The sequence below is a fragment of the Cucurbita maxima genome, unplaced genomic scaffold, assembly GCF_002738345.1.
Source record: "Cucurbita maxima cultivar Rimu unplaced genomic scaffold, Cmax_1.0 Cma_Scf00014, whole genome shotgun sequence".
NCBI classification, from domain to species: Eukaryota; Viridiplantae; Streptophyta; class Magnoliopsida; order Cucurbitales; family Cucurbitaceae; genus Cucurbita; species Cucurbita maxima.
In genome coordinates this window covers 1,196,519-1,224,204 of record NW_019272030.1, presented here as the reverse complement: position 1 = coordinate 1,224,204, position 27,686 = coordinate 1,196,519, and the positions used below count along the sequence as shown (strand labels likewise).

The 27,686-nt window shown below is 35.0% G+C and overlaps 6 protein-coding genes across 17 annotated transcripts; 3 read left to right on the top strand and 3 right to left on the bottom strand.

Moving 5' to 3' along the window:
* Positions 1 to 124: 124 nt before the first annotated feature.
* On the top strand, positions 125 to 4,606 carry LOC111489249 (probable prefoldin subunit 5). Of its 2 annotated transcripts, XM_023137378.1 has the most exons (5): positions 125 to 399; positions 622 to 725; positions 1,502 to 1,579; positions 2,966 to 3,077; positions 4,136 to 4,606. In XM_023137378.1, exons 1-4 carry the CDS (start codon positions 192 to 194, stop codon positions 3,047 to 3,049), a joined length of 474 nt encoding a protein of 157 aa, XP_022993146.1. In that variant the 5' UTR covers positions 125 to 191; the 3' UTR covers positions 3,050 to 3,077; positions 4,136 to 4,606. The 2 variants fall into 2 exon arrangements, with proteins under 2 accessions (XP_022993146.1, XP_022993145.1); XM_023137377.1 differs by lacking the exon at positions 4,136 to 4,606 and having other exon boundaries at positions 2,966 to 3,260.
* Positions 3,302 to 6,814, bottom strand: LOC111489245 (probable RNA helicase SDE3). 8 transcript variants are annotated; one of them, XM_023137371.1, is made up of 6 exons: positions 6,412 to 6,813; positions 6,270 to 6,312; positions 6,167 to 6,182; positions 5,012 to 5,914; positions 4,703 to 4,921; positions 3,302 to 4,409 (listed from the first exon to the last, which is right to left on the bottom strand). In XM_023137371.1, exons 4-6 carry the CDS (start codon positions 5,903 to 5,905, stop codon positions 3,405 to 3,407), a joined length of 2,118 nt encoding a protein of 705 aa, XP_022993139.1. In that variant the 5' UTR covers positions 5,906 to 5,914; positions 6,167 to 6,182; positions 6,270 to 6,312; positions 6,412 to 6,813; the 3' UTR covers positions 3,302 to 3,404. The 8 variants fall into 8 exon arrangements, with proteins under 8 accessions (XP_022993139.1, XP_022993138.1, XP_022993134.1 ...); XM_023137370.1 differs by having other exon boundaries at positions 6,086 to 6,182; positions 6,270 to 6,813; XM_023137366.1 differs by having other exon boundaries at positions 5,012 to 6,182.
* A 988-nt stretch (positions 6,815 to 7,802) lies between these two features.
* Positions 7,803 to 12,080, top strand: LOC111489424 (probable RNA helicase SDE3). The gene is made up of 3 exons (XM_023137619.1): positions 7,803 to 9,004; positions 9,731 to 9,949; positions 11,028 to 12,080. Exons 1-3 carry the CDS (start codon positions 8,042 to 8,044, stop codon positions 12,048 to 12,050), a joined length of 2,205 nt encoding a protein of 734 aa, XP_022993387.1. The 5' UTR covers positions 7,803 to 8,041; the 3' UTR covers positions 12,051 to 12,080.
* A 2,727-nt stretch (positions 12,081 to 14,807) lies between these two features.
* Positions 14,808 to 19,833, top strand: LOC111489494 (transmembrane protein 53-like). 2 transcript variants are annotated; one of them, XM_023137741.1, is made up of 5 exons: positions 14,808 to 14,949; positions 16,145 to 17,198; positions 17,370 to 17,475; positions 18,005 to 18,210; positions 19,426 to 19,833. In XM_023137741.1, the coding sequence occupies exons 2-5, from the start codon at positions 16,450 to 16,452 to the stop codon at positions 19,697 to 19,699; spliced, it is 1,335 nt and encodes a 444-aa protein (XP_022993509.1). In that variant the 5' UTR covers positions 14,808 to 14,949; positions 16,145 to 16,449; the 3' UTR covers positions 19,700 to 19,833. The 2 variants fall into 2 exon arrangements, with proteins under 2 accessions (XP_022993509.1, XP_022993510.1); XM_023137742.1 differs by lacking the exon at positions 14,808 to 14,949 and adding an exon at positions 15,718 to 15,824.
* Positions 19,834 to 19,967: 134 nt separating this feature from the next.
* Positions 19,968 to 22,141, bottom strand: LOC111489495 (putative GEM-like protein 8). Of its 2 annotated transcripts, none has more exons than XM_023137744.1 (4): positions 21,710 to 22,141; positions 21,538 to 21,606; positions 20,646 to 20,920; positions 19,968 to 20,340 (listed from the first exon to the last, which is right to left on the bottom strand). In XM_023137744.1, the coding sequence occupies exons 1-4, from the start codon at positions 21,852 to 21,854 to the stop codon at positions 20,152 to 20,154; spliced, it is 678 nt and encodes a 225-aa protein (XP_022993512.1). In that variant the 5' UTR covers positions 21,855 to 22,141; the 3' UTR covers positions 19,968 to 20,151. The 2 variants fall into 2 exon arrangements, with proteins under 2 accessions (XP_022993512.1, XP_022993511.1); XM_023137743.1 differs by having other exon boundaries at positions 20,646 to 20,926; positions 21,710 to 22,135.
* A 2,542-nt stretch (positions 22,142 to 24,683) lies between these two features.
* Positions 24,684 to 27,157, bottom strand: LOC111489685 (GEM-like protein 7). Of its 2 annotated transcripts, none has more exons than XM_023138008.1 (5): positions 27,013 to 27,157; positions 25,707 to 25,818; positions 25,538 to 25,618; positions 25,112 to 25,386; positions 24,684 to 25,003 (listed from the first exon to the last, which is right to left on the bottom strand). In XM_023138008.1, the coding sequence occupies exons 1-5, from the start codon at positions 27,043 to 27,045 to the stop codon at positions 24,818 to 24,820; spliced, it is 687 nt and encodes a 228-aa protein (XP_022993776.1). In that variant the 5' UTR covers positions 27,046 to 27,157; the 3' UTR covers positions 24,684 to 24,817. The 2 variants fall into 2 exon arrangements, with proteins under 2 accessions (XP_022993776.1, XP_022993777.1); XM_023138009.1 differs by having other exon boundaries at positions 25,707 to 26,039; positions 27,013 to 27,114.
* Positions 27,158 to 27,686: the final 529 nt, after the last annotated feature.

The window sequence follows — 27,686 nt, the reverse complement described above, 5'->3', positions numbered from 1 at the left end:
TTAAAGAATTAAATGTGAGAAAAATCTAATTGAATAAAGTTTATTTCTTTAAAGAAAAATCATAATTTGAAGAAATTTAATTTAAATTTAATTTCTCAAATTAGAATTATAAACCAATAAGTTCTCATTTAGTAGTAATGAGCTAAAATATATTTGAGAGAGTTAATTGAATCCGAACTCGAGGAGAAGCAATGGCGTCGAGAAAAGGAGGTAGCGCCGGCGAAGGGGTGAGATCGTTGGAGTTGGAGAAGATGAGTGTCGAGCAGCTAAAAGCCTTCAAGGAACAGACTGATATGGAAGTCAATCTCCTTCACGATAGCCTCAACAACATTCGCACAGCCACTTCTCGCCTCGACATTGCCACCGCTGTGCTTCACGACCTCTCGCTCCGCCCTCAAGGTTCTTTCCTCTGTTTTTACTGCTAGAAGTTGGTGTAAATAAACTTGTTGGTTCGGATTGTAATCTGCGATTCCTCCTTCGTTTTTATATGGTTTTGTTTCATCGTTGATTATTTGTTGTGATTCTTCGATGAGGCAGGGAAATAGTCTGTTGTGTTTGCTCGATTGTGCTGATTGTTGATTAGTTTTTTTTTTTCTTTTTCTTTTTCTTCTTAATGCTTAGGCAAGAAGATGTTGGTGCCTCTTACTGCTTCGCTTTATGTTCCTGGAACGCTCGATGATGCCGATAAGGTCTCGGTGGATGTAGGCACTGGATACTTCATTGAGGTCGGTTTGGTGGACTTTTGAACCTGATTGTTTGGTTGCCATTGTTCAATTCTTGGTTGATTTTGTTCTTGCATCACTTGTTATTTGTTTTTCACGAAAAAAAAAAAAAAAAAGAAGGTTGAAATTATATTCAGTGTTTATTTGATTTCATTCAGCAACGAGACTGGTGTAGCTGAAAATTTATCTTCGTTTTCCAACACATGGCTGATGTCCTTGTATTACAAAATGTCATGAATTACTTATTATTCACAATGTAGTGTAGTGCCTTCTGTTGAGTGATGCATGCTGGTTTTCTTTCGCTTTCCGTTGCCAAGGCTCCGTCTGGATAACCCTTTGTCCTTTATTTTTCCTTTAAAAAATGAAATTGTATTTGTTTTCTCACCATTTATTTACAATATGGCAGTACTTAAATTCTTAGTATTTTGACATGAATTTTCAGAACATTTTTAGAAAGTAGGTAACAAAATAAAGAACTTCATAGGTGGAAGTAGTGTTTATAAGCTTAATTTTCAAAAACTGATATCGAATGATTATTAAATGGGCCCAAATGACTTATCTGATTTAGTACTTTATCTATATCAATCTTCAAACCTATCTGAATTTGTTCTTGTTTATAAACATAAATTGATGCTGATTGTTATCATCAGTTAGGATCTTATGATTCACTGAGTAAGAATTATGATCCAGCTTTGTCAACAATAATATCAGTTTATTATGTATTGGTGTTGGAAATGTGTTTTCATGACTTGATTGTGTTGATTTGATGATTGAATCAGAAAACAATGGCAGAAGGAAAAGATTACTGTGATCCAAAGATCAAATTGCTGAGGTCGAATTTTGACCAACTAATCGAGGTATTATGACTATTTTGAAGTTGAATTTGGAACAAAAAGTTTTCTAGTGAAAGAAGTGTCAATGTATGAACCATGTATTGTAGTTTCTTAATGTTAATTCTGCATCTTTTCTTGTGAATAAAGTACAGCACAAAAAAGTTCGTAGAATTTAACAAGTTTTAAAAACTAAAAAAGAAAGTTTTTTTTTTTTTTTTTAAATGTTTTAAAACCGTGAATTTTATTATTTTTTTAAAAAATAATTGAACAGGTTTAATATTTTTGAAAACAGGAAGGTAAAGAGGAAATTGTTGTGTGAAAACAGGACGTTTAATATTTTCCCAGCAGCCCATGATATATCCTTAAAGACTCTTGAAAACATCCTCTCATTAGTCATTTCTTTAGTTCTCATGATATAGTTATCCACAATGCTATAACTTCTATAAGATATTTGAATTTGTTTATTGTGCACCTTGAGCAAAAAACCCATGCTTGAGTCTTGAACAGCAGTTGTTCATTAGTATTCCTCATACTTCACTGTGACCTCTCCTATAAAATACCCAATAATGGAGAGATCTTTTTTATTTAGTTTACTCGGGAGTCTTTGTTATAGAGGAAAATGAGGAACTAATATACTGTGTACTGTGTGAACAAAGGCCTCCTACTTCCCCTCTACTGTGAACAAAGGTTTCCTGCTTCCCGTGTATTGTGTGAACAGAGGCCTACTAGACATTGAGGCAGGGTACTCATAAATTGTAAAGTAGGAGCTATTGTTAGTGGTCACTACCCGTAAGTCGAGGCTGTACTTCTAGGCCCATTTGATATGTACCACCTTTACTTCATAAAATATTTAGCACAAGTTTGATCAACTCATCAAGATGAGTAGTTAATCTAAGTGAGTCCAACATCTCCAGCTGAGTGACGAATAGAGACCAAGGCCCAAGCTTTGATTGATTTTGTCATGGAGATATCCAAAACATAGCTGAAATTGCTCAAACCAAGTTAGCTAAATAGTGGCCACTGGCCCCCTCCTGCAACAACAAATCTTGTGGAGTTGGACTAATGCTCAAGACCCTTGGTGACTCGGTCCTTGAGCAGTCTATATAGCTCGAATTTTGATGCTTCGATAATGGGATGGAATATGGAACTCATGCCCTCATCATAACATATAATCTTGCTTAGGAACTAAAAGAGAAATGATCCTAAACTAAACCCTGTCCTTGTCCCTCGGAAGAGCTGACCTTAGGCCTAAAGTTTTTTTTGTGGACTAGAGGGGTTGGCTACCTTTGGGTTCGAACCAAGCAGGGTCTAGCCTCGGTTTCAGGGAAAAACAGAGTAAATATACATTTAATTTAATATTTATTTCCGTGGCAAAAGTTTATTTTGATTATTTTACCATTTCAACATGGGATTGCTACTAAAAAGAAAAAAGTAGCAGATGAAGCTGGGGTGATCTTACAAGCAAAGCTGAAGCAGATGGCTGCTACAACATAGGAGAATGTATGACCATATAATATGTAAGGTATTGATTGTTTAAACGTGCCAAAATTTTTATAGGGTAGAGAGATGCGGATGAAATTTGGGAGGTCAGGTTTGAGTCATATTTGAGGTGCCAATAAAATCTCTAAACTACAATAGATATCTGTAGAAGAAGGATTTAACAACTCTTTTCAATTCATGATATAAATGTTGTGATATTATATGATAATTTGAAAGGCTTAATTTTCATTTGTTCGTCCTAGGTCGTGAAAATTTAAGAACTAAAATTAGATAGTTTGAAAGTTTTAACATATTTCAACATATAATATAACAATTACATAAATCCATGTTCTAGGATGGTAGTTGATCATCATATAAAGCTATCCTCACTTTCATCATCTTCCTCATATACCTCTGAAATGAAGGATGGATTATTGCCTCTATATGGCATCCTCTTCTCAAGTCTCTCAAAGTACGATATCTTCAATCCATGTCTTCGAGCAATTCGCGACCGAACCCAATATGGTTGATTCCCTCTTTGTCCTGTAACAATGACATTAGTAGCATCTATTGCAAACTTAGTCAAGGGAACTAGCACCTCAGGCTCGATAGCTGCCGATGCATCCAACAGGAAAATATGGCTAAAATGTCCAGCAGCCAAGCCTTTAGGATGTAGTCGAAAGCTGCTCATGAACGTTGAGAATATTATCTTGTATTTGTGGAGCTTGTCAAGTGAAGGACAAGTGAAACACTCCTGATCCCTGTTGTAGTCACACAGTGGTAAGATGTCATCTGGGACCTCATCTCGTTCTCGAAAAGCCGCGATAGCACGGAACATGTTCGACTCAGGAATCACCTTCTTCAAAGATATCATCAACTCATCACATGTTGTATTCCTGGGAGCACATATCAGAATTTTACAATTAGGAGAGGTTGAGTAAATCTGAAACACTGCTCCTACAACAACTTCTCCTGTTTTCGTGATTTTCCTAGTTTGATTCTCTGCCCAGTCATAAGAGCTAACACAGGGTGAACCTCTGATTAGGTAAGGTGGTGAACCTTGTAAGAGTAAAATCTGACGAATTGCATTCTTTTGAGCAGGGTCAAGTAATTGCTGGCCTGAACGTGTAACTTTGATGTAGGGGTCGACTTTTCTGGACGTGGATTTAGGAAAGAGGAAACTCTGGAGCAAAGAATCAGACGCTTCTTCTATAGCTTGGTGAGCTCTCTTTAAACAAACTCTGTTGAAGGTAAAACTAATGTCGTATTTGTCGGTTTTGCGATGCCGAAAATGGAAGTCTTCCCCAAAATTGACCAACAGAATGTTTTTCATGCTTAATTGATAATTACTCGTGGAAATTCTGTAGACAAGGCCCTGTGCAACATGAAAATTGCAAGCATTAGTTACGAGTTCGACGTATAAGAGGTTAGTTTAGACAATGCATGCATCTATAGCTACTCTTTTTAAGTATTTTTTTCAAATGAAATGTGAGCAAATTTTGTTCTTGCAACCTGAGTTTACTGATGATGGGCAAGTTTTTCCCATTGATTAGACAAGTTAAGTTGAGCCAACCAAAAACCTAGTTCGTTTTTTTTTTTTCCTAGTCCTAGAATTTTTTATGGGTATTCTACAAAGATTGAAATACATCTCAAGTAAGCAAGTAATACCTGAAATGGCTCAAGTTTCCTCTCACAAAGCCTTGCATGAACCAAATCCCTTGACAAGAGAAATGGCCGCCTCTCAGGGACAGAGTCGATCTCAAATGCCACAAAGGTTTTAATGACCTTCTCATGGCCATTGAACTTTGTTTTCTTGTTCGGTCCTTTATGGATTGTTATTTGTTGTAGCTCCAAACTGACATTTCTCAATTTGTAATCACTCCATTTCTGGACAAGGACAAACAAAATATTGCATATCAATCCACACCGACACGAAAACTACTATCATAGAGAAGAGCACGCGCAATGCAAGCTGACCTTATAATAGTAGTCCTCAGCATAGAGCAGGGCAGCAAAGTAAGACTTGTATGTTGAAGGCGACAGAGGTTTTCTCAGGACATGAGGTTCAATGTCATTTTTTATCAGATTTTCAACATCCTTAGGAGCTAAGTACAAAGTCAAAGTTGGATGTAGAGTCTGCTCTCGAGGAGGTTCGGGGAAAGATGTAGTAGATGGGGAGGGAAGAGAATAAGAGGGCTTTGGAGTTGGTGTTGGCAGTTTAGATGAAGAAACAAGTTGGTTAACTGAAGATCGGGGTAAGTCAGAGGAAACTGGAGAAGGTGATCGTAGATATGATGTCTCTTGAGGTCTAAGAAGTGACGATGAAAGCGAATGGGCTCTGAAGGAAGACGAAGACGAAGAAGGACTAATAGAGCCTGATGGAGTTGGATGTGAAGACTGAGGTTTACTAGAATGCTGCAATAGACTTGAAGTCTTGGCATTATAAGATGCTGTACTACTCTTCTCCAATGTCGACGATGAAAGCGAATGAGCTCCGAAGGAAGATGAACTGGATTTCCCACAGTTGGGAGCAGCAGCATGTGAAGATGGTTTTGAGAATACAGGTGAAGACTGAGGTTTACTAGAATGCTGGTATAGATTTGAAGTCTTGGCATTATAAGATGCTGTACTACTCTTCTCCAATGTCGACTCTTTTGCCTTGGAATAATTTGGATAATGATCATAATAAAGAAGAGGAGTTACAGCAGAAGTATCTGGTTGGATTTTTTGATAACTACTTGAATCACTAACGTTGGAAACTCTGAATCTTTCAGAACTATTAGCTGTATAAATTTCACGGTAATTGTTGTCATGATCAGGATCATCACAACAACAGCAAAAGCAACGCAAGATGTCAAGAAACACTGACATATCGACCTTCTGCATGAATTTGAAGAAGGAAAAAAACAACAAAAAAATCAGTTGAACCCTCAGTTTTACTGTGATCACTGTCTTGTTTTAGAATTCAATCGGAGAATCTTAAAAGCTGTTCGTGCAAAAGGAAAAGTGTTCACTATCAAGAACAAGCCAAACAAGATTTAGATCCTCAACCTGGAGATTAAAAAGCTTATTGGAACTTGAAATTACAGTACGACTGGCATTCAGAAAAGGATAGGGCTCCGATCGACTCACCGGTTAGTTCTTCCTACTGAACAGACAAAAGCGATGAGAAACTAGAATCAAAATGGAGTCACGAAGTCTACAAAATTGCAGTAGAAAAAAAAAATGGAGTCACCTGGAGATCTCGAGCTACAATCCGATCATCAACAACTCTTCATCTGACCGAAAAGAAGTAAAAAAAAAAAAAGCATCAAACACTGACCTCGCACCTTTCTTTGTCATTAAGGCAATGAAGTCCAAAAGTAGAAAAAGAATACCGACGCCGTTCGGTAATATGATTGAGGAATAGCGCTGTGGAGCCCAATCAGAGATTGCCGCATCCATCCATCCATCCATCCATCCATCAGGAAGCAGTTGTCATCGCATGGTTTGGTTGTTTATTTGCTTGATTCCGAGAAACATTTTGGAATCTGGAAGCAGAAATGAAGGCGAAAATAAACTGTTCGGAGAAGGAGAGTTGAAAGAACAAGGACGACAGCGGAAGAAGGGAAGCTGTTGGAGTGGCATGGCGGCAACGAGGAAGAAATCTCATGGTTGTGTAGAGGAAGCCATAGCCATGGAAAAGGTCGTGCGAGTCAACTTTTTTAAAGCTAGACGAAGATACAGAGGTTTCATGGAATTATTTGGCTACCCATTATAATTACCTAAATATATATTATATTATATTATATTATATTATATTATATATATAATGCATTTTATTTTGAATTGTTTTTAGTTAATTGGGATTATTAACTGCTATTATATATATAATTCTATTTTAGTTGAAAAAATTTCATGTTCATTCCCACTAAGTTTTGAAATGGAATTGGCATTTGGAGGATTCCCATTCGAGGATTGGTCCCCACGAGAAAAAAGTTCCATTTTTATTTTTAATTAAAAAAAAAAGATAAATATGTTAAATTATGTATACTTTTGTACGCTCGTTGTTTATTTATATATATTAAAGAAAGTAAATAATATTTCTAGAAATATATATCATTATTTAACTATTTTTTAAAAATATTTAACCCTTTAATACAAAAGGTTATTATTATTATAAATTAAATATAACAGAAAGTTTTAAAGAAAATTTTGAGAGAAAATAGAGTTTTAAAGAAATTTTTAGGTATTTTATTAATTTAGGAATAATATTTGGTTATGAAATATTTTGATTTATTATGATTTTTAATATGTTAATTAGTGTAAGATCGAGAACTTTAAAATAACAATTTTTTAAGAATATTAAACAAAAAAAAAAAACTTACCAGAAATCTTCGTCAAGATTGAGACGAAGAAAGATGAAAAATGAAATAGGCAGGATAGAGACGAGAAAGGTTTCTACCGCCCATTCAGTGGACATCTTTAAAAGCAATGTATTTCATTAAAAAATATTATTATTATTGGACCGCTTCGATTAGTTTCAAATTTGTCTTTTTAACTTTTAAAATTACAAATTTAAGTAGTAATTTTTTTAAATTTTTATTATAATTTTCTAGTCAATTAAACATATATTTTAAATTTAAATTTAACGAATGAATTAATTTTTCAAAATTTTAAATTTGGTGGACTTATTTATTACAAAATAAAAAAAAAATAGTATTCTTAGATTTAGAGTTTAAAAGTTGAGGAGACATAAAAGTTAATTAAAATTCAATAGACTATGACTGTACTACATATTACTACGTACGAGGTGATTTTCAGTGACTTGTCTTTTCTTTCAGTTCACATCTAGCTTAACACAGAAGCAAAGATTCCTCGCATCTTCTTCTTCTTCTTTTTCTTCTCTTGCATTCTTCGATTGCTCGATCGTCACTATAATCAGAGGCTGAAATCAACAGATTCTTGTACGGATTCTTTTGCGCTCTTCTGAGTCTTTTTCTTCTTTCGGATCGATTCAGGAGGACGATGTGGATGATTATAAATTTTCTGCGTCGCATTTTTGGGATCGATCGTCCCGAGAATGACAATCGTGGAAAAGCTCGGCAGATTCGCGTTTTTGCAAGCTCTTACACGGGATCGAAATCGGAGTTCGACAAAGGCGGCTATTCGAGAAGGTTTCATCCGAGTAGGTATCAGTTAAGCCAATCAGTTATATCAATCAAAATTCGTCCGAATTACGGTAGGCCTATGAGAGATTTAATTAAGGAACCTAAATCTCTGTTTGAGTCGCTTGTGAAGACACATACAGTCAGACCATCGGCTTCAATTAAGAACTCGGAATCTTCGTCCAAGTCCGCAGTGAAGACATATGCTACCGGACAGTCGACTTCAATCGAGAAACTGAAATCGACGTCTACGGTCGTCGGACAATTTGATTCAGTTAAGGCATCGGAATCCGTTAGCGTTTCGATAGCTTCAGAGCCTTCTTCTGAGTTCATTGCGAAGACATACGCCACCGCACAGTCGACTTCAGTTAACAAATCGGAATCCGTCAGGGTTTCGAGAGCTTCAGAGCCTTCTTCTGAGTTCATCTCGAATATCTACGCCACCGCACAGTCGACATCAAATAAGAAATCGGTATCAGATAGTCCTTCGAGAGCTTCAATTTCTTCATCGAATTTCTTCGTGACAACACATATTACCGGTAAATCGGCTTCTCCTAAACCGGCGGTGCATCTGCCTGAAGTTACCGCCGAGCCACCGTCGACCTCGAACCCGACTCTGCGTCCAGTTTCTGGCCATGGAAGAAATCAGTCGGCGTACATTCTGGAGGCGAACAGTTCCTTGGCCTTGTACTTAATTCCTAAAGACGTTGAAGAGTTGATAAAAAACGACGTCGTTCCTCCAGTTCTGAGATATCCCGTTTGTCCTGTGACTTACAAGTCTTATTTTGCTGCTCTTCTCTACGCCGAGGACTCTTATTGTAAGGTAAACTTACAAATTTATAACAGTTTAGGGTTCTTAGGGTTTAGAGACCAAAGAAAGAACGAGTTCGATCCCAGAGTTAGTATATTCATAGAAGAATTGAGCTAGGTTTTTCATCTCGTAATTTTGAACTCGAGCTCCCGAACAAAAAATTATATGAACTCAATTAAAATGGTCGGTCATCCTAAAATTAGGATTTAGAGGGACTAATTCCTATGGAGATTTCTCCGGCTTTTGTGTACCCGTACCTTGCAATGGTAACATTGTAAGACCTTCCTTATATTACTTTCCTTTGTCCATCATTTCTCCATTTATCCATGTTATCACGACCACCATGGAAGCTACAAAATTCACCTTTTCCATGACTTCTACCTGCTATATGAATATTTTCTCTTTTGTTGCATGCATTCGTTATTGGCTGTCTCCTTTACTTGTAGTGCCTTTTCTTCATTCATATTTGATGATCTATTGATTCTTGACTCATGAGCTTGAAGCGAGCCCATCAGTGTGTCTAACTTAGACAATGAAAGGGGGTTCAATACTAAAACTAGAGGAGCGATCGGTTGGATCACTGAATCCCGACCCAGCATCATCCCACCTTCTCCAAGCCCGAAAAGTTATACTGAGCATAGGACTTTTTTCTGTTCTTTTTTTTTACCCATTTAATAAAGATTTTGTTTCCAAAATTTATTTTAAAGAAAATTAACGTTTTTGTTTGTCTTTATCCAGAAATGGAGCGACTACAAATTGGAAAGCGTGAATTTAGAGCTCCAAGCAATTGCGATTCGTAAACAAGCAAATAGGCAAGGGAGAATCAACGGCGATGAAAATTTCTATAAAACCTTTGCGGCATTTGAGTTTGATTCAGTTCCTGAGAGGCGGCCGTTTCTACTGTCGAGGGATTTGGTCTACGCACGACTCTCCGGTACCGATGACGAGCCATTTCAGGTAATATGAGTTGAGATTTAACAAGTTACGAAGTTCTTAATTATTTTATTTGCTCTGTTTTTCTATAACTCTACTACTTGAATCTCTGCAAGTTCTCGAAATCCAGACGGACTATTAATGAAGAATGTTAATCTGATCGTTCAAACCATAATTCATAGTTCTTGAACTTTCATGCTTAGATTTAACAAATTGAGAGTAAAACTTCCAAATTTTGTTCTAATAGTTGTCTGAATTTATCTTCCGATCTTTTAATTTTGTGTCTAGGTCTATGGTATGTTGAACAGGCTCACAAATTATAAAAATTTGACCTATTCAATCAAAAGTTAAAAGTTTGGAAACTTGTTAGACACAAAATTTAAAAATTTAGGGATCTATACCATACAAATTTGATAGTTTACTAATTTATTGATACTTTTCATAGCTGAGAAACTATTTGATACGTAAAAACCTCGGAACTTAGTAGTTTAACCTAATGGATTCTATCTGTGCGTAGGCAAATCTGAAAGAATAACGAACACGTAGCATATCTTTGTTTCAGTTTGGACCTTGGAATTGACGATATTATGTAATGAAAGTTTGCATTTAGGCTCTTCTCCTATAGACAGCACAGTAAACTTGATACTCATCCAAGCTATATTATGCTTACTGCTCAATTTAGCAAAGCAATTGTGACCATTTCTTTCCTAGAGATCCTATATTGATTAGAGAGAGTAACGAAACATTCTTTCCATTTTAAAATCGTGAGGCTGACGGTGATATATAACGAGCCAAATCGTACTATATCTACTCGCAATTGGCTTGGGTGGTTACAAATGGTATTAGAGCCAGATACTGGGTGGTGTGCCAGCGAGGACGTTGGGCCCCTAGGGTGTGGATTGTGAGATTCTACATCGGTTGGAGAGGAGAGCGAAACATTCCTTATAAGGGTGTGAAAACCTCCTCCAAATAGACTCGTTTTAAAACCGTAAGGCTGATGGCGATACGTAACTTGTCAAAATGGACAATATATATTAGCGGTGGACTTGGGCTGTTATACATTTACATTGTTATTTAATACTTGAAATCTTGTATTTAACAGGGTTTCGTCTATCGAGTTTCTTCGAGTCATAGGTCGAGGAAGGGAAGGGTTCTTTTGGTTGATTTTGGAGAAGATTTTTATGAATGGCATCATGAAACCAACAAATATGATATCAGTTTCACTTTCAACAGAGTTTGTTTAAAAAGAGCTCACCAAGCCATAGAAGAAGCATCTGATTCATTGTTCCAGAATATCCTTTTTCCTGAATCCATGTCAAGAACAAGACATCCCACCATTCAAGTTACACATTCTACCCATCAACGTCTTGATCCTGCTCAAAACAATGCAGTCCATCACATTTTGAACCTTCATAGCTCACCACCTTATCTGATCAACGGTCCACTGTGCATACACGTCAACGATTGGGCCCGGAATCGAACGTTCGAGCTTTCGAGAACGGGCACAATCATTAAAGAAGCAGTGATTCAGATTTACTCAACCTCTCCCAATTGCAGAATCCTAATCTGTGCTCCTAAAAACTCAACATGTGATGAGCTGATGATATCTTTGAAGAAGGTGATTCCCGAGTCCAACATGTTTCGTGCTATCGCCGCTTTTCGAGAGCGAGACGAGGTACCATATGACATATTGTCTTCGTGTTATTACAACGAGGACGAGGAGTGTTTCAGTTCTCCAATACTCGACAAGCTCCGCGAATACAAGATTATATTCTCGACGTATATGAGTAGCTTCCGCCTACATGCTAAAGGCTTGGCTGCTGGACATTTCAACCATATTTTCTTGGTCGATGCATCGGCAGCTATCGAGCCCGAGACGTTGGTGCCTTTGACTAAGTTCGCTACAAATGCAACCAGTGTTATAGTTACTGGACAGACAGGGAACCAACCTAATTATGTTCGGTCAACAATCGGTCGAAGAAATGGATTGAAGACATCCTATTTTGAAAGACTTGAGGTAAGCTTGCCATATATAGACCTTAATCCTCAGTTCATTTCAGGCTTAGAGGAACAGCCAGGAAGTAATGGCGAAGTTGTTGGGTTCATTGGTACATATATGTATTAACATACCATTTTATATATATATATATATATATATATATATATATATATATATATATATATATATATATATATATATATATATGTATATGTATTACATAGAGTTGGGATTAATTTTCAAAAATATTTTTTTAGTTTTAAAAAGTTTATTAATACCCTTTTTGTAATAAATTAAAAAAGATGTGTTAATACTATATTTAAAAAATATTCATAAAATTTAAAAGTAATATTAATCTCCTTTAACTTTTGTAAAAAAATCTAAAAAGTTCTTACATTCCATCAGTCAATTATGGATAGAAACATCTATCTATCGGTACCTCATAAATTATTTCTAAATATATTTTTTTTTATAGTAGTAAGAGTATTTTTTAAACTTTTTAAAAAAAGTTTATATGTATTTTTAGGAAAAACAAAAATCTAATTTAAAGTATTTATTTAATAGATTTTAAACTAGCATGATTCTTTTTATGGAGAATTTTGAATACCTAACATTTTTAATTAATATTTTTAATTTAAAATAATAATAAAAGGAATTTTTAAACTTATTTTTAAGAGATTTCAAAAAAAAAAAAAAAAATTAAAGGATTAAAAATGTAATTATTCCTAAATTCTTTAATTTGTTCCAAGTGTTTCATTTTATGTGGTTTTAAGCCATCTTTGATAAAATTCCATGACTCAAAAAAGAAAAAGAAAAAAAAAAAGTAGTATTCGTTGTTATCCTTTTAACAAATGCAGTTTTCTTTTTAATTTAAAAAAAAAAAAAAAAAAAAAAACTTTTTTCTTTAAAATATTCAACTCTAAATTGTCTGTGATTGTCAGAATCTTGACCGTCTATTTAGTAGAACTATTTTTTTTTTATTGATCAAAATCAAGTAGACGATAATATTCAAGATAAACTTTTCTAAAAATTTGTCATATTTTCAATAAAATTTTAAAAAATCTAATATTATTTTGTTTCCGTCTAGAATATTTTCTCCCTAAGCTCTATCAAATAATTTAAATTAAATAAATTAATTTTCATTTAATTTTACTTGTTAACACATTTGAATGTTCTAAAATCATTGATTTTTTATTTTACAGATAATACATTATGCCTAAGCTTAAGAATAAAATTTATAAATAATTATTTTTTTAGACCAAATGTTTTAGGGCTAGAAAACAATAGTAAAAATTCGAAGATGACTGTATTTCATAATTTTAAAAAAATATATATTCATAATACAAACTCGAATAAATTATTTATTTTCTTTTTTTAAATTCAATCATAAGATATATGTTATGCATACATATAAAGCCAAAATGATATGAACCAAAATACATCAATCATACAATATGCTTCAATGAAGATGTGAAGAAAATATTGTTGAAATTATCCAAAGATATTTCAATTCATGCCACATTGAAGAACAATTAAGTTTCATGTTTTGAATTTTGGGTGGACTACAATTTAGAGTAATTCATAGCTATTGTATTTCATTAATGTATTTTAAGACTTTTAATTTACTTTAGGTTACAATTACACAATGGTTAATTAAGTATGAATGTTACAACTTTTGGAATGTATTTAGTAGCTTCATTTTGAGGCTATATAAAGCCATGTATGTTGTATTTGTAAGTAGACTTGGAAAATATAGTATTTGTGCTCGTCTTTAGCCAATGACTAAGTTTCTTTATAATTCTATGTAGTTTAGATTGCATATAGAATCATTCAAGCTCGACATGATCAATTTTGTTTGTAGAGTGATTCGAATCTCAAGCAAGTGTTCTTGCCTTGAGATATTTGATTAACAAGAATCATTCAAGCTAGACATGATCAATCTTGCTTGTAGAGTGATTCGAATTTCAAACAATATTCTTGCCTTGAGATATTCGATCAATATGATAATCTAAATCTTACACCTCTTGTAGTGGTTCCTTTATCTTATCAGAAAAGATTGAAATTTCTATTTGATTGTATGTGAGCCAAAAAAAAAAAAAAAAAAAGCTTTGATGCTTATGGGCATGCCCTTCACCCATTCCACGAATATTCTTTTAGGATATCTTCTCACATATTCCAACACATTAATTATTTTTTTTTTTCATAAAGAATTAAAGAATAAAAACATCAAAAAAAATAATTAAAAAAAATCTCAATTAGTATTTTTTATAATTTGTGTGATTCGACTTGATTTTTATATTTTTCGTGGTGTCTATTGACTTGAACACTATCCCCGTCAATCAATACGAGCTATGTTAGCATGTTTTGTTTTCACTCACATGCATCCTAAGAAAATTTCTAGACGGTCGATTAGTAAATTGAACCAAATTATTAGTTTTCAAAAAATTAAACTCAATGACTTCTGTCTGAACCTTGATTATTGAACTAATTAATGTTATTAATATATTAATAATTAAATTATAAATCCAATCAATGAATTTAGATGTAATTTCTTCATTTATTTAGAAAATAAGTACAATTTTAAAATAATTTTTATATTTCATAAAAAAAATTTAATTTTTAACGTTATAAAAAAATAAAATAAATATTTTAAAAAATTATACTATTTTCAATAAATTTTAAAATCAATTTATTTATTTTTTAAAATATTATTTTCTTTAAAAAAAAATCATCTAATAATCTTGGAATGGGAATGGGGTTGGGATTTGGGACCCACTATATATTTTTAGAGGATAAATATAAAGATTGAAAAGAATATAAATATAATATTATAAATATTAATCGTAACGCTAACTAACGGTTAGTATAAATATTACGGAATTTTCGTTCTTCCGCGTGTTCGCTCTTTCTTCTCCGCCATTCATTGCTTCATTCCTTCGTCTTCTTAAAGTATAGAAGTTGCAGAAAAACAAGGAACCGACATAGGATTTTGCTTTCTTTCCTTCTCTCCCACTCCCCTTCGACGGTATGTTTCTCTTTCGATCTCTTCATGAACCTGCATTTTCCATTCTTTGATTCGATTTCGTGTTTGGTGATTGCTGTTTTTGTGTTCCGGAACCTGCTTGTCTTCTCATGTTTATTTGCGTTTGATTTTCTGGATTTTGTCCTGATTTCGAACTAGCCTGCCGACGAGCTATTTGCTAGTTTTCACCCTCATTTTGATTGTTGTTCTGGTATATCCTTTCGGCCGAGTTGAAGTCCGATGATCGGATTTCCTCATTGTCGATTTTTTCAAATTTTTGAAGATTCTATAGCAATGCAATGAAATGAAATATTGTCTGAGGTTGAATATAGGGTAGTTTGGAGGAACGCCGATTTTAGGACGCGGTATGCGTTTTTAGAGAGGAACGATTCATTTTTCTTTTAAGTTTTCTCTTTGTTAATAGTTAGTATACCAGAACCAGCGCCGCGTTGTGGAAAATTCAATGTTCTTTCTCCGATTTGATTGTCTGTGTATGTACTGTAGAAAGAGAGTCACCGAGTGTTTTTCTACTGAGAATTATTGAACGAAATAGTATCCAAATTTCGGATGTGAAAAGATTAAATTGACTTGTTTAGAGTGTGAGGACTGGATTTCTTCTGAATTACTTCGAATTACTTCGAATATTGAGACCTGTTTCACATTTTTTTACCAAGTTTGAAAGTTCAACGGGAATGTTTTGTTCACTACCAAGTCAGCCTGGGATTATGACTCGTGATGTGAAACGTACGTCTTTTACCTGCTGTTATTCCAGACCTCGAGTAGATCTATCTTTTGAGTTTGAGGTTGGCGTAGTTGATCCGGGCGGCTCATGCTCTGTTTAGCAAATCAATCCGTTTACTTGGATTGGATATTATTGGGTGTGTTTGTTTTCTGGTTCACTTTCTTTTATCCTGAGCATATTATTATATGGACGGCAACGCATAAAATGACAAATCCTTATCAATGGTCTCATCTTCCTTCTGAAGATGGGGGGCCTGTTTTTTCTGGAGTTGTGTCGCTATCCTCACCGAGTTCTTTGGCTGGAGCTCACAACACGTGGCGTCAACTAATTCTTTTTCCCTCCTTTTTGGGGTTTCCCAGTTCCTAGTTTAAAAGTATAATGGTATTTAATCGTGTTACTTAGCCATGTGAGGTTAATGTTCTAATTTGCTGGAGACGTGTTTTTCTCTTGTTTCAGCAACGTGCGTGGGTGGGAACGGAAAGAGGGCTTGACGAAAACCCACATTTTCTAGGAAACTTCTTGGATGGGTTGGTTCGAGGATAAATGACATCGGCTGTCAAAGTAGGTGACAGCCCGATTTTATTGAATTGAACAGTTTCAAAGATCCATCCGAAGATCATCTTTCTCGTGCCCATTAACTTTCAGTAATCTCCTAGAAAGGGGGCGTGTTCATCTTAGATTGCTCGATTCTTGATTTTTGCCTCATGTTCTTTCGGAGTAATCTGCTATTGGCATGAGACATTTTGATCTGTGTCTTAGATATGGGTTCCTTGTCCGGAATCCTTCAACGACCATTCGTCGCTGTAACTGCTGTGGCTGTGGCATCTTTTTCCTCTGACTTTTCAGACAAGTTACCGTCTCAGAGACCCCCAGAGACTTCTTTTTCTTCTCCTTCTTCTTCCTCAGAATCAGCTTTAGATTTCTTGAAGGAATCAAATACGTCATTTGTTTCCCATACTTCTGTTTCAAAACTTGCAAACTTATCATTTCTTACTAAAATTCATGCACCTATCCCTAAATGGAGCTTTCCGATTCCAAATTCCAGTTGCAACTATGTTGGAAACTTCCGCACGTCTTTGGTTTCCTCCGTTCTCTCTAATTTATATCAGTCAGCTGCATTGACCAAGACATCAAAGCAGGCTGCACCTTCACGTAATCTTTCTTTCCCACCTTCTGAGGTTATGTACAGATGGCATTTACCGGAGCCAACGTCGGTAGATATTACGGGTAGTTCTGCTTGTTCAGTGGCAAAATCTAGGACGGTGGTGGTTTTATTAGGATGGTTGGGAGCAAAGCAGAAACATTTAAATAGATACGCCGAATGGTATACTTCCAGGGGTTTTCATGCCATTACCTTTACTTTTCCAATGGCTGAGATACTTGCGTCTCAGCTTGGTGGGAAAGTTGAACAGCACATTGACTTGCTTGTGAACCATCTAGCTGATTGGTTGGAAGAGGAGAACGGGAAGAACCTGGTGTTTCACACTTTTAGCAATACTGGATGGTTAACGTACGTTTTTCTCCCTCTTCATTGAACATGCACGCAGAATGGAAGTTTGTTCATTTTCCTATTTTGCAGGGAGTTGGTAATGGGGATTTTTGCACTTCACATTTAGCACCTTGGGCTTTTCTTGAACCAATGTCTTTACGTGATTGTTCCCTTGGACTTATCTCGATGCAGGTATGGAGCTATTCTGGAGAAGTTTCAGAATCATGATTCTACTTTATTGGGAAGGATTAAGGGCTGCATTGTCGATTCTGCTCCTGTTGCAGCTCCTGATCCTCAGGTAATGGCGGCCTTAAAGTGAAATTCTTGTTCTTTGTCAACGGGGCAGTCATCAATATTGAAAGATATACAGTTACTATTGCACCATTTTGACGCCAGTTCCCTTATTCAAAAAATTGGTTGCTTTCTGTATGTATTAACCATGTACTGTTAACTATGCTTTGATTTAGAGTAAAAATAAGATCACTGAATTGGTCACTCTCCACCGTCGATTTATTAGGTTTCATATGGGAAAAAGACTCAAGTGGCCCTTTTTCCTTGCATATCATGTATATTTAAAATTATGGATAAGGACAAATTTTTGTTTATTCAATTATTATTTTCTCTGTGAATTTAAAGTAACGTTTGTTGTAGGTTCTCACAGCTCTTTTATTTAAATTGCACCTTATTTTTGCTTGTAATAGGTCAATTTACATTCAAGGACTTTCTCTTTTAGTAAGGATTGATGGTGATCTGTGTTTCTATCTGAGTTTCTTTTTTTAACAACTATGAGGGAAAGTATTTGTTAAATCTTGTTATTGCTTTTCTAGGTCTGGGCTTCAGGCTTCTCTGCAGCCTTTTTGAAAAAGAACAGTGTGGCAACAAAAGGATTGACAACCTTGGACAACACAGGGATGGAAATAGCAATCAGCAATAAAGAAAATATAGAACCTAAACCTGCAGTTACCGAAGCAGCACTTCTATTAGTTTTGGAAAAGATCTTCGGCTTCGTTTTGAAACTACCTACGGTGAACAGGTAGTTTCCCTTTTAAATGCGATAGTTATAACTAATATTATTTTTATAAGAAACAATTTTATTGATGCATGAAATTTACAGAAGGGATGGATAATCTATGATGATTACAGAAGGCTTTCTCAATTGGATAAAAGGGAAGCAAACTATATAAAGAAAAGATGCTAGACAATTTAGCGCTGAGAGATTTCTTAGAATAGTGCTCTTCTATTTTTGGCGGCCATAATACGGTTGAAAAGGCTTTTCTTACATTTTTGTTTTCATTTTTTTTTCTTCTCTCAGCTATCATTTGCTTTCTTTGTACCTGTTGAACCAAGGGAATGGGGTCAGATTCCTCAAGGTTGTCAATAATAGAAATTACCTTCAAAACCCGGTTTCTTTGAGTGAATTTGCAGCCAAAAAATGTCTTTATCCACGGTTTGATCATTTCCTTCAGCCCTTTGAGTTTCATGATAAGACCATATGTCTTTCCTCCAATACTCAAGAGTAGAGGAAGGACAAATAAAAAAGTTCTTGCCAAAAACTAGGCCTCTTCCAGAATCTTCGAAGGCCACAAACCCCTGAAATCCAAAACTTAAACCCATCAGCATGAATGAAGAGGGTGGTAAAAATGTACCGGCCTTTGGTGATATCAAAGATGGATAGAGTAGGGTCGTTCCACATCATGAGGATACCCTTGACAAACCATTAGCATCCAAAGTAGTCCAGCTAATGTTCCTTTCTTGTAGGTAATTTTCTCAACCAAAATGGTATGTTCAACGAACCTCTCTTCTTTGAAGAATTTCTGGTTTAGAGAAGCAGGGACAATGGTTTAGAAGATAGTAACCAGCCAATGCAATGATTCCCAGGGTAGTGTGACAAAGAAGGCTCTATCTCTTATAGACTTTGTATTCTTCAATCTTGTGCCTCTATAAATGGAATTGACTTCAATTGAGTGGCAGATCACTTCTTTAGGGGTCGGTAGTTGGTTTTCTGGTTGTTGAGAGAGTGTCGGGCTGGTGGTAGATAGTCGGTGGAAGATGGGGATGTAGAGGGGTTGGTCCTATAGGATGTTCATTAACAAGAGACAGTGCATAAATATGATTAAGTTCATATCCATTTAGAACTGTGCCTTTGTTCAATCATGTTTAGATTTGTTGCTACAGTTTATGTGCAAGTTTAGTTCATAAACCTATCCATGAAATTTAAAAGACGAAAATTGTTATATTGTCCTACCAGGAGGCTCTCTGATGTGTTGAACACATTATCGTCGTCACAACCAAGCTGCCCTCAACTGTATATCTACAGCTCAGCAGATCGAGTTATCCCAGCAGATTCCGTGGAATCATTTATAGAGGAGCAACGACGCGCAGGACATGAGGTTAGAGCTTGTAATTTTGTGTCCACCCCTCATGTAGATCATTTTAGGAATGACCCAAAATTGTATACTTCTCAGCTTAGTCAGTTCCTGGCCGATTGCTTGCTTACCTCTTGTTGTAGAGAGTCCTGTTAGCTCAATGGGTTAGTTGCTCACCATTTTACCTCATCTTCTTTTTATACAACATTGTTTGTTCTCACAAACCAGTGAGGGTAAACAAAAGCCTAAAATTCATTGGTTTATAATATAGATCAAAGTTCTTTTGTATTTATGGGGTGTTGATCATGCTCGGCTTGTGCTGTTGAACGAGCACGAGAGGGTGCATGCGTATAACATAAACAAAGTCACCCCATGATTCTAAAAATTTGAGTGACTATAAATTTGGAGAAGCTAACACCAAACATACATATAATATATATCAACTTACATTGATACTAATTGAAATTTGTACAAATTGAGACAAATGTATCTATCTAGCTTTCCTTGGCTCCATTAAGTAAATCCTAGGAAGCACAAGGAAACCGAAAGGAATAGAATAGAAAAGAAAACACTTCTGCTAAACATATTCTTCCAAGTTCCAAACGTAACTAGCAGTTAGTCTTCCACTCATGAGAGATAGCTTGTTGAAGAAATCTGAATGTTTTTTGAAAATTTTGGAACCCCATGAACCAGAAATCAAAATTATCCACCGTTACTATCTCCAAGTATTTCTGTGAAGGCTTCATCACATTCTTACTTTGATTCACTCTCTCTATCCTCCCCATTGGAATCACTACCTGCACCAACATCACAACCAGTTTAGTAAACATCTAACTCGAGACAACTTTACGTTTGAAAGAAAATTTTAACCATAACTTTTTTTGACCTAAGACGGGTTTGTTCCCTTTTCGAACATGACTTTACTAATAATTAGTTGGTCCTTCAAGGAACTAATCCCGAGACAAACTACTCATCTTACATTGTCTCCTTGTAAACTAGGTGCGGCGGTTAAGCCTGCATAGAGCCAGATGAGGGGAGACCTAATAAGAATGTTTTTCTCTCATAAACAAATAGTGGATCGAAGAGAGAGATAGGTTGTTACCTTGTAATGAAATCTTAGGAGCTCTCCAGTTGGGGAAGAAAGTTTGAGTGATTTGTCACTGCAAAAAGCTAATTTGTGTGTGGATATGAAGAGAAGACCTGAAAGAGGTCCTGTTGTTGTTGACAAATGGCATTGACAAGCCTTCAATAACTTCTCTCCTTCTCTTACACTAAATAACTGCTTGTAAACTTTCCTCAACCCACCAACTTGAAGAATCTTTGCTCCCAAGTTCAACTTTCCCTTCACTGTTTCTCTGATCTTTTGTCCTAATCTCACTGCAACTTGACAAACCAAACAATACAAACATAAGTTCAAGGCTTCTATGTTGTACTTCGATTAGAGAGGGAAACGATACATTTTTAATAAGCGTGTGGAAACCTCTCCCTAGCAAACAAGTTTTAAAACCTTGAGGAGAAACCCAGAAGGGAAAACCCAAAGAGGACAATATCTTGCTAGCGTTGGGCTTAAGTTGTTACAAATGGTATTAGAACCAGACATCGGACGGTGTGCCAACGAGGATGTTGAGCCTCGAAGGGGGTTGATTGTAAGATCTCACATCAATTGGAGAGGGGAACAAGTGCTAGCAAGGACGCTGAGCCCATAAGAGGGGTGGATTGTGAGATCCCACATCGGCTGGAAAGGGGAATGAAACATTTTTTATAAAGGTGTGGAAACCTCTTCCTAACAGACGTATTTCAAAATCGTGAGGAAACCCGAAAGGAAAAGTCTAAAGAGGACAATATCTGCTAGCAGTGGGTTTGGGCTGTCCTAAAATAATTTGATTGAAGAACAATCATTTTTGAGTTGGTTTAGTGGGATGTTGATAGTCTTAATTATAAGCCTCATGGATTTGATTTGTTATGAAAGAACCATATTGTGAAAAAGAGCTTACCATGTTCTCTAACTCCATGGGCAAAACTCCCAACCTTGCTCCCCCTGCTAACAACTGCATCCTCTCTACCTGCAAACATTTATAAAACTCTCCATTCAATCTCCATTCACCCTCACAACAAATACACATAGACATCAACCCAAGGAAAGAAAAAAAGAAATAGAAGCTTTACATTGTTTCGTCGCCCGGGGTTCGCCATCGGGAGATTGACTACCGATCGGAGCAGGCAACAGTCTCTTCAGCGACTTCTCAACCGGCTGAAACGCCATGGAGCCAACGAGGATCCCGGCGACTTCTCGTGTCATCAAAGCATCCATTTTCTTCTGCTTTCTAGTTGTATGTATGAATTAATGTACAAGGTAAAGGAGTGAGGGTGGATGATCGATGTTCTTCCTCCAACTCTTATATATGGAGTGAGTGAAAATGGTGAGACATTGAAACATGAAGCTTTGAGCTGAGTCAGCCATGGCCGTCCACCAAGATTATTAAAAGAACGGATATCAATGAAGGAGAGTTTTTTAAGAGAAAAGGATCATAAAGGGAGCCAAGATAATGTTGGGGCTTTGTAATTTTAGCATAGTGGAATTGCCTTTTTTGCAAGACCCTTAGGAAGGTTGCTTTCTTGTTATGCAAGCACGTATACATTTATAAACTATGCCTTAATTACTTTACCTAGTTTCTTTAAATTCTTTTAAGGAATTGTGTTCACATACTTTTGTGTAATTTGAATTCGTTTTTTTAACATTTATTTAATTCTAAAGTTCGTAGTGATGAAATTGATCATTCATACTATCCGGATAGTATATTTAAGCCTAAGATTCATTTTCTTATGTAAGATTCATACTAATGGGTACAATAAAGTCACGAAGTCTTATTGGATCATTTTTGGACGTGGAATAGTACAACAATAACCTCCAATGAAAATTGAGACTCGGACATTGTCAGTCTTTGTTCCAAGTCCCAATTTTCTATTTGAAACATTTATAAAAAGTTGACGGTATTATTGCAACTTTTGAAACAACAAATGTTTTTTTCTAATATAGAGTAAAGTTTAAGGGTATTTTTGTAATTTAGCCTTATGAAATTTTTTTAAGTAGGAGTTGGAATCGAAAAGATAATATAATAATATTAATATAAAAAAACTTAGGAAAAATCTAAAAACTATTAAAATTAAATGGAAGCAACTTTTGCAAATGGATCATATTTTATAAGCGTAAAAGCTTTGTGATGCAACTCTTCCCTTTTCTACCAATACAAAGAAAAAGTTAAGTCATGTGAAAACGTTTTTATTTTTTTAACTTTATTCGTGCACGCAAGAACGATGAGTCACTTCGAGTAATGGTATCAATTAGGAGACAAATCAGTAATTTGCGATATGGACTAACCACTTAGAAGACTCGTGTTCAGGTACGTGCTTGGCCATATGGTCGACATGAGTGTACGAATGCCACATTGATTAGAGTATAATTTGTTAGCCACCGTGTATAGATCATTAGAAATGGCATAGCATGAAATATCATTCGTTTTCTAATAAAAGACTAAGATAATTTCTTAGCAAAGATTTGTAGTCATCCTAACGAACTCAACTCGAGATAAATTCAAATTAAGTGTTAGTTTAAATTTGTGAGTGAACATAGTCGAACGCCACGTTAGTATGAGACTCTGCTCGTACATTGATTGACATCCTAATTGTCAAAGAGATCATTCATATCACTATTGATCTTTCTTCGAGAATCATGCATCCATAATACCAACCGCAAAGTATAATAATTACTAACTCATCGTTGGTAAGTCTAAACATGTAACATAACCTAACTATCATTGACGTTAGAATAAAATAGAACTTAAAAACTTATCAAAATTGAGTTAACTTGAGCGATGAGTTGTGATTAAAGATGTTTATTTAACACGTGAGATCTGTTCAGAACGAAATGGAGAATTCTCATTCAAATGGGAGAATGAGGGAGAAAATGAAGAGAAATTTTTCATGATTGCTAAATAGAGCTGTGCACGGGGATTATTCTCGCCGACCCACTCACTTTAACAAAAATTAACTTTATATATATATATATATACCAAAAAAAAATGAAACTTTTATTTATTTATTTATAAATTAATATTATTGAGATCTTAAAGAAATTAAAGATAGAGGCTTATGAGAATCATTTGACATTGCTTCCTTTTCCCACTTTCTTTTATATATATATATATCTTTTTATTTTATTTATTTAAGCTTTGCAAAATGACACCCATATTCCTTTTCCTAATTTTGTACCAACTTCCCACTAACAGAAAAAGTCCATTTATTAATTTTATTTATTTATTTTAGCTTTGCAATATAATGTTTATGCACTTTTATTTTAGTTGATTTATTGAATAACTAATATAACATATATCAATTAATTAATTAATTAAATTTTTCATTAAGAAAAGTCGTTAAACATCACATATTATATTTAAAATATAATTTGAAATTAATTAAAAGTATTAAATAATCAGAAATACTATTTTACTATTTTATATGTTATAATTAATTTTGGTTTGGTATAAACAAAATAAACTCCCAAATATTAATTATCTTATATATAACATTATTTTATATAACAAAATACATACCTGAGTTATCCCAAACATTTAAATCTAAATATTTAATATTCGAAACTATAATAATTTAAATTCACCGCTAAATTATCTCTTTGAATCTTTCCTTTCGGGCTTCCCCTCAGTTTTTAAAATGCATCTAATAGGGAGAGGTTTGCACACTCTTAGGTTTCGTTCTCCTCCCCAACCGATGTGACCGCTAGCATAGCAGACATATTATCCTCTTGAGTTTTCCCTAACTTCTCTTCAAGATTTTTAAAACATGTCTATTAGGGAGGGATTTCCACACCCTTATAAAAAAAATCGTTTTCTTGTCCAACTGAAGTGTGATCTCACAAAAACAATATCTGCAATTCAAACGAGCCAGTTTGAGCAAAACTATGGTTACTATCGAAGACCATGGTGATCATTTACCAAAACTTATTTTACTTATTAACCCAATCAATCTAAATATTGATTTCTACTAATGGTGACAATATTTACATGTAAAGTCATGTTAGAGAGAGTTTTGGATGTAAAAGTTTGAAACTTTCAAGGAAATAGGATGAAGAAGTGGAGAACATAACTTGTCAATCACAAGAGAATTTGTACAATTGAGTTGATTGTATTGTGATCAAATGATAAAGAAAGGGGAAGAGAACCAAAGAACATTTCTGCTGCAATATATTCCTCAAATCGTCTAGCATTTCTTGCATTCTTGATATATCACATCTTGAAGATATTGAAGAGTTTTGCGATAATTCAAGAACCCCATAAACCAGAAGTCAAAATTATCCACCGTAACTATTTCCATGTACTTCTGTGAAGGCTTCATCACATTCTCACTTTGATTGATTCTCTCTATTTTTCCTACTGGAATCAATACCTGCAGACAACCAGTTCTTTCAAGTTTTAGTGCGGTGTGAGAGGAAGAAGATGATGACGACGACGACGATGATGAACAAGAAAGCAACTATTGCTCGGGCGAGGTTACCTTGTAATGGAATCGAATTAGCTCTCCGGTGGGGGAAGAAACTTTGATCGATCTGTCGCTGCAGAAGGCGATCTTAGCTGTGGATATGAAGAGCAGACCTGCAATAGGTCCAGCTGTGGTTGACAAATAGCAGTGGACAGCCTTCAATAGTTTCTCGCCATCTCCAACATTAAACCATTGCTTGTAGATTTTTCTTAATCCACCTACTTGAAGAATTCTAGCTCCTAAGCTCAACTTTCCTTTGACCGTTTCTGTGATCTTGGATCCTAGTTTCACTGCTCATAAACCGAAAAGTTTCTATCAAACTTTCATTCCAAACAGCTCACTTGGATGTTTGTTCATCCCAATTCTTTGTTCTCTTGAGCAGCATATCAAAGCGTTTGAGAATCTTAATAATAAACTAAGAAACTAGACTAACAAACTCACCATGCTCCCGGACTCCATGAGCAAAGCTGTCTGCTCTTTTACCAAGCTTGTTCACCCTGCTAAGCATTGAATCTTTACTACCTGAAAAATGAAGACTATTCTCAATCCAAGAACCCATTTCTTGTTCATTCATTCATTTATCAAAGCATGAGTTTGGGGGATTTCTTACATTGTTTTAATGTTGGGTATTTACCGTCTGGAGATGGAATGTTGTAGTGGCCAGCAAGATCAGGTAAGAGTCTCTGAACTGATGATCCAATTGGAAATCCAATAACATGTCTCTGTAGTAAAGCTTCCATCTTTGATTAATGATAAAGAAAATTCAGCTATACAAATTCTCTTGCTAGGAGTGGCTTGATCTCTACAGCCACTCAACCAGGATGTTCTTAACTAGCAAGAAGCAGGGAGGAGATGTTTGCTTAATGACTAGTGTATCAATCTCTGGCTCTCCCAATATATTTAAAGGGATCGAAAATTGTTGGTGAATCTTACTTTCTGTTGTCTGAGTCATCCAGGATGCATCAGAAAGAATAAAAGATTAAGATAATTGGGAAAAAGAAAAAGAAAAAGAGATCTTAGGTTTAGTAACTTTAGAAAGAAAGCAAAACAGAAAGCCTTTTGAAATATCTCCAATCTCCTAAGAAAGCTTAGGAAGAAAGGCTAATCTCTTACAGAACAGGCCTTGTTCTAAGCATTAGCTCAACAAAAACCTCAAGGAAATGAGAGAGTAACAACATTCATCCTACAAAGGTCTCAGTCCGCTGAGGGGAGGATCAACTCAACAAAATAACCCATATAAGAATGTTCATAATTAGAACATTTATTAACATGAATTTTGATGATACCATTTAGAAATTTGGATTCGATTTCTTAACCACCTCCCAACCCCACCCAGATAAAGTAAATAAGAAGAACAAAGTATAGAAAAAGTTAGCCATTGAAAATAGATCCCAAGACAACTTTTGTATCATAGCACTACAGATTCCTACTTTTCCTCAATTTGAAATGGTGAGGCTTTGATTTTGAAACTTTTGAGCTGGCTTATTGGCTTTCTGATGCCAGACTTTTCATACAGAGCCCAATTGGTAAAACTAACACCTAGCACATGCTAAAAGGCATAACGGTCGCATAGTTTTACCAGAAATGACATTTGATATCATGTTTTCAGTACAAAATCTCAGTTTTTTACCTAATATAACCGCTATTTTCTTCTCCTCTAACACACCCAGCATAAAAAAAAAAAAAGCTTGTAAGCACCACACTGAAGGTGAAAAAAGTACCAGGACTTACATCAAACACCTTGTGTGCACGATCCCAAAAGATATATTTCTAGTTCATTATGGGTATTCAGGAAATCCCATTTTGATCTTCATTCATCCCAAACAAACTAGAAACGGGAAAAAATCCAAGGATAATTCAAGTCGGCATATCAAAAGAGGAAAAATTAGTGGAGGGAGAGAGAGAGAATTCATGACCTTACTTGAGAAGAAGATCAGGAGGGTCCCCATGTCGACTTGGAAAGTTGGGATTCAACCTGATAATGTGGCAACCATCCTTTTCGATGAATCACTAGCGCGTATATTCATCAATGTTTGAGTTGTAAAATGAACGAACAGAACCAAAAGGATGTAATCAAAAACTGCGTTGGCCTTGGGAAAGTGATTGTGAAATTTAAATAGAATAATTTCATTATTTCGTGAAATTAATTCAAGAAAAAACTTTATGTAACGGTCAAATATTAACTAATAAAATAATCAAAGTTAATTTCAAATAATTTTAATCACACAATTAATTACACATATTTTCAAAAAGTAAAGAGTTATATTAAATTATTACTTGGAATTATTTTGGCAAATTATTTTTTAAATTAATTCTAATTAATAATTAATTTCACTGATTTCGTATTTTTTAATAAATATACTCATGCTAAAACATATTTATATAGAAATTAATTGCTTAATATATTGTTTTTTTAATTAATTTTAGTATATTCTTATCGGTTATAGAATTAATGTAAATATAAAATTATAATAAATATATTTAAAAAATAAAGAAAGCTTTAAAAAAAGAGAAAATTACGGTTCAAAAGTCAACTGGTTTAGAGCATATTCTCGAAAAGGTTCGAATAATTCGTCATATATTTTTTTAA

What these genes read in the sequence shown, in the direction of transcription:
- LOC111489249 (XM_023137378.1), top strand. Translation starts at nt 192, where the DNA reads ATGGCGTCGAGAAAAGGAGGTAGCGCCGGCGAAGGGGTGAGATCGTTG. An exon ending in GCACTGGATACTTCATTGAG is followed by an intron (nt 726 to 1,501) that starts GTCGGTTTGGTG and finishes TGATTGAATCAG; the next exon opens with AAAACAATGGCAGAAGGAAA. An exon ending in ATTTTGACCAACTAATCGAG is followed by an intron (nt 1,580 to 2,965) that starts GTATTATGACTA and finishes TTTCAACATGGG; the next exon opens with ATTGCTACTAAAAAGAAAAA.
- LOC111489245 (XM_023137366.1), bottom strand. Translation starts at nt 5,920, where the DNA reads ATGCAGAAGGTCGATATGTCAGTGTTTCTTGACATCTTGCGTTGCTTT. An exon ending in CTGAGGACTACTATTATAAG is followed by an intron (nt 4,922 to 5,011) that starts GTCAGCTTGCAT and finishes GTCCTTGTCCAG; the next exon opens with AAATGGAGTGATTACAAATT. An exon ending in GGAAACTTGAGCCATTTCAG is followed by an intron (nt 4,410 to 4,702) that starts GTATTACTTGCT and finishes CATGTTGCACAG; the next exon opens with GGCCTTGTCTACAGAATTTC.
- LOC111489424 (XM_023137619.1), top strand. Translation starts at nt 8,042, where the DNA reads ATGTGGATGATTATAAATTTTCTGCGTCGCATTTTTGGGATCGATCGT. An exon ending in CCGAGGACTCTTATTGTAAG is followed by an intron (nt 9,005 to 9,730) that starts GTAAACTTACAA and finishes GTCTTTATCCAG; the next exon opens with AAATGGAGCGACTACAAATT. An exon ending in CCGATGACGAGCCATTTCAG is followed by an intron (nt 9,950 to 11,027) that starts GTAATATGAGTT and finishes TGTATTTAACAG; the next exon opens with GGTTTCGTCTATCGAGTTTC.
- LOC111489494 (XM_023137741.1), top strand. Translation starts at nt 16,450, where the DNA reads ATGGGTTCCTTGTCCGGAATCCTTCAACGACCATTCGTCGCTGTAACT. An exon ending in AGCAATACTGGATGGTTAAC is followed by an intron (nt 17,199 to 17,369) that starts GTACGTTTTTCT and finishes ATCTCGATGCAG; the next exon opens with GTATGGAGCTATTCTGGAGA. An exon ending in TTGCAGCTCCTGATCCTCAG is followed by an intron (nt 17,476 to 18,004) that starts GTAATGGCGGCC and finishes TTGCTTTTCTAG; the next exon opens with GTCTGGGCTTCAGGCTTCTC.
- LOC111489495 (XM_023137743.1), bottom strand. Translation starts at nt 21,854, where the DNA reads ATGGATGCTTTGATGACACGAGAAGTCGCCGGGATCCTCGTTGGCTCC. An exon ending in ACCCCGGGCGACGAAACAAT is followed by an intron (nt 21,607 to 21,709) that starts GTAAAGCTTCTA and finishes AAATGTTTGCAG; the next exon opens with GTAGAGAGGATGCAGTTGTT. An exon ending in TCCTAAGATTTCATTACAAG is followed by an intron (nt 20,341 to 20,645) that starts GTAACAACCTAT and finishes ATGTTGGTGCAG; the next exon opens with GTAGTGATTCCAATGGGGAG.
- LOC111489685 (XM_023138008.1), bottom strand. Translation starts at nt 27,045, where the DNA reads ATGGGGACCCTCCTGATCTTCTTCTCAAGTAAG. An exon ending in TCATGGAGTCCGGGAGCATG is followed by an intron (nt 25,387 to 25,537) that starts GTGAGTTTGTTA and finishes GTTTATGAGCAG; the next exon opens with TGAAACTAGGATCCAAGATC. An exon ending in TAATTCGATTCCATTACAAG is followed by an intron (nt 25,004 to 25,111) that starts GTAACCTCGCCC and finishes GGTTGTCTGCAG; the next exon opens with GTATTGATTCCAGTAGGAAA.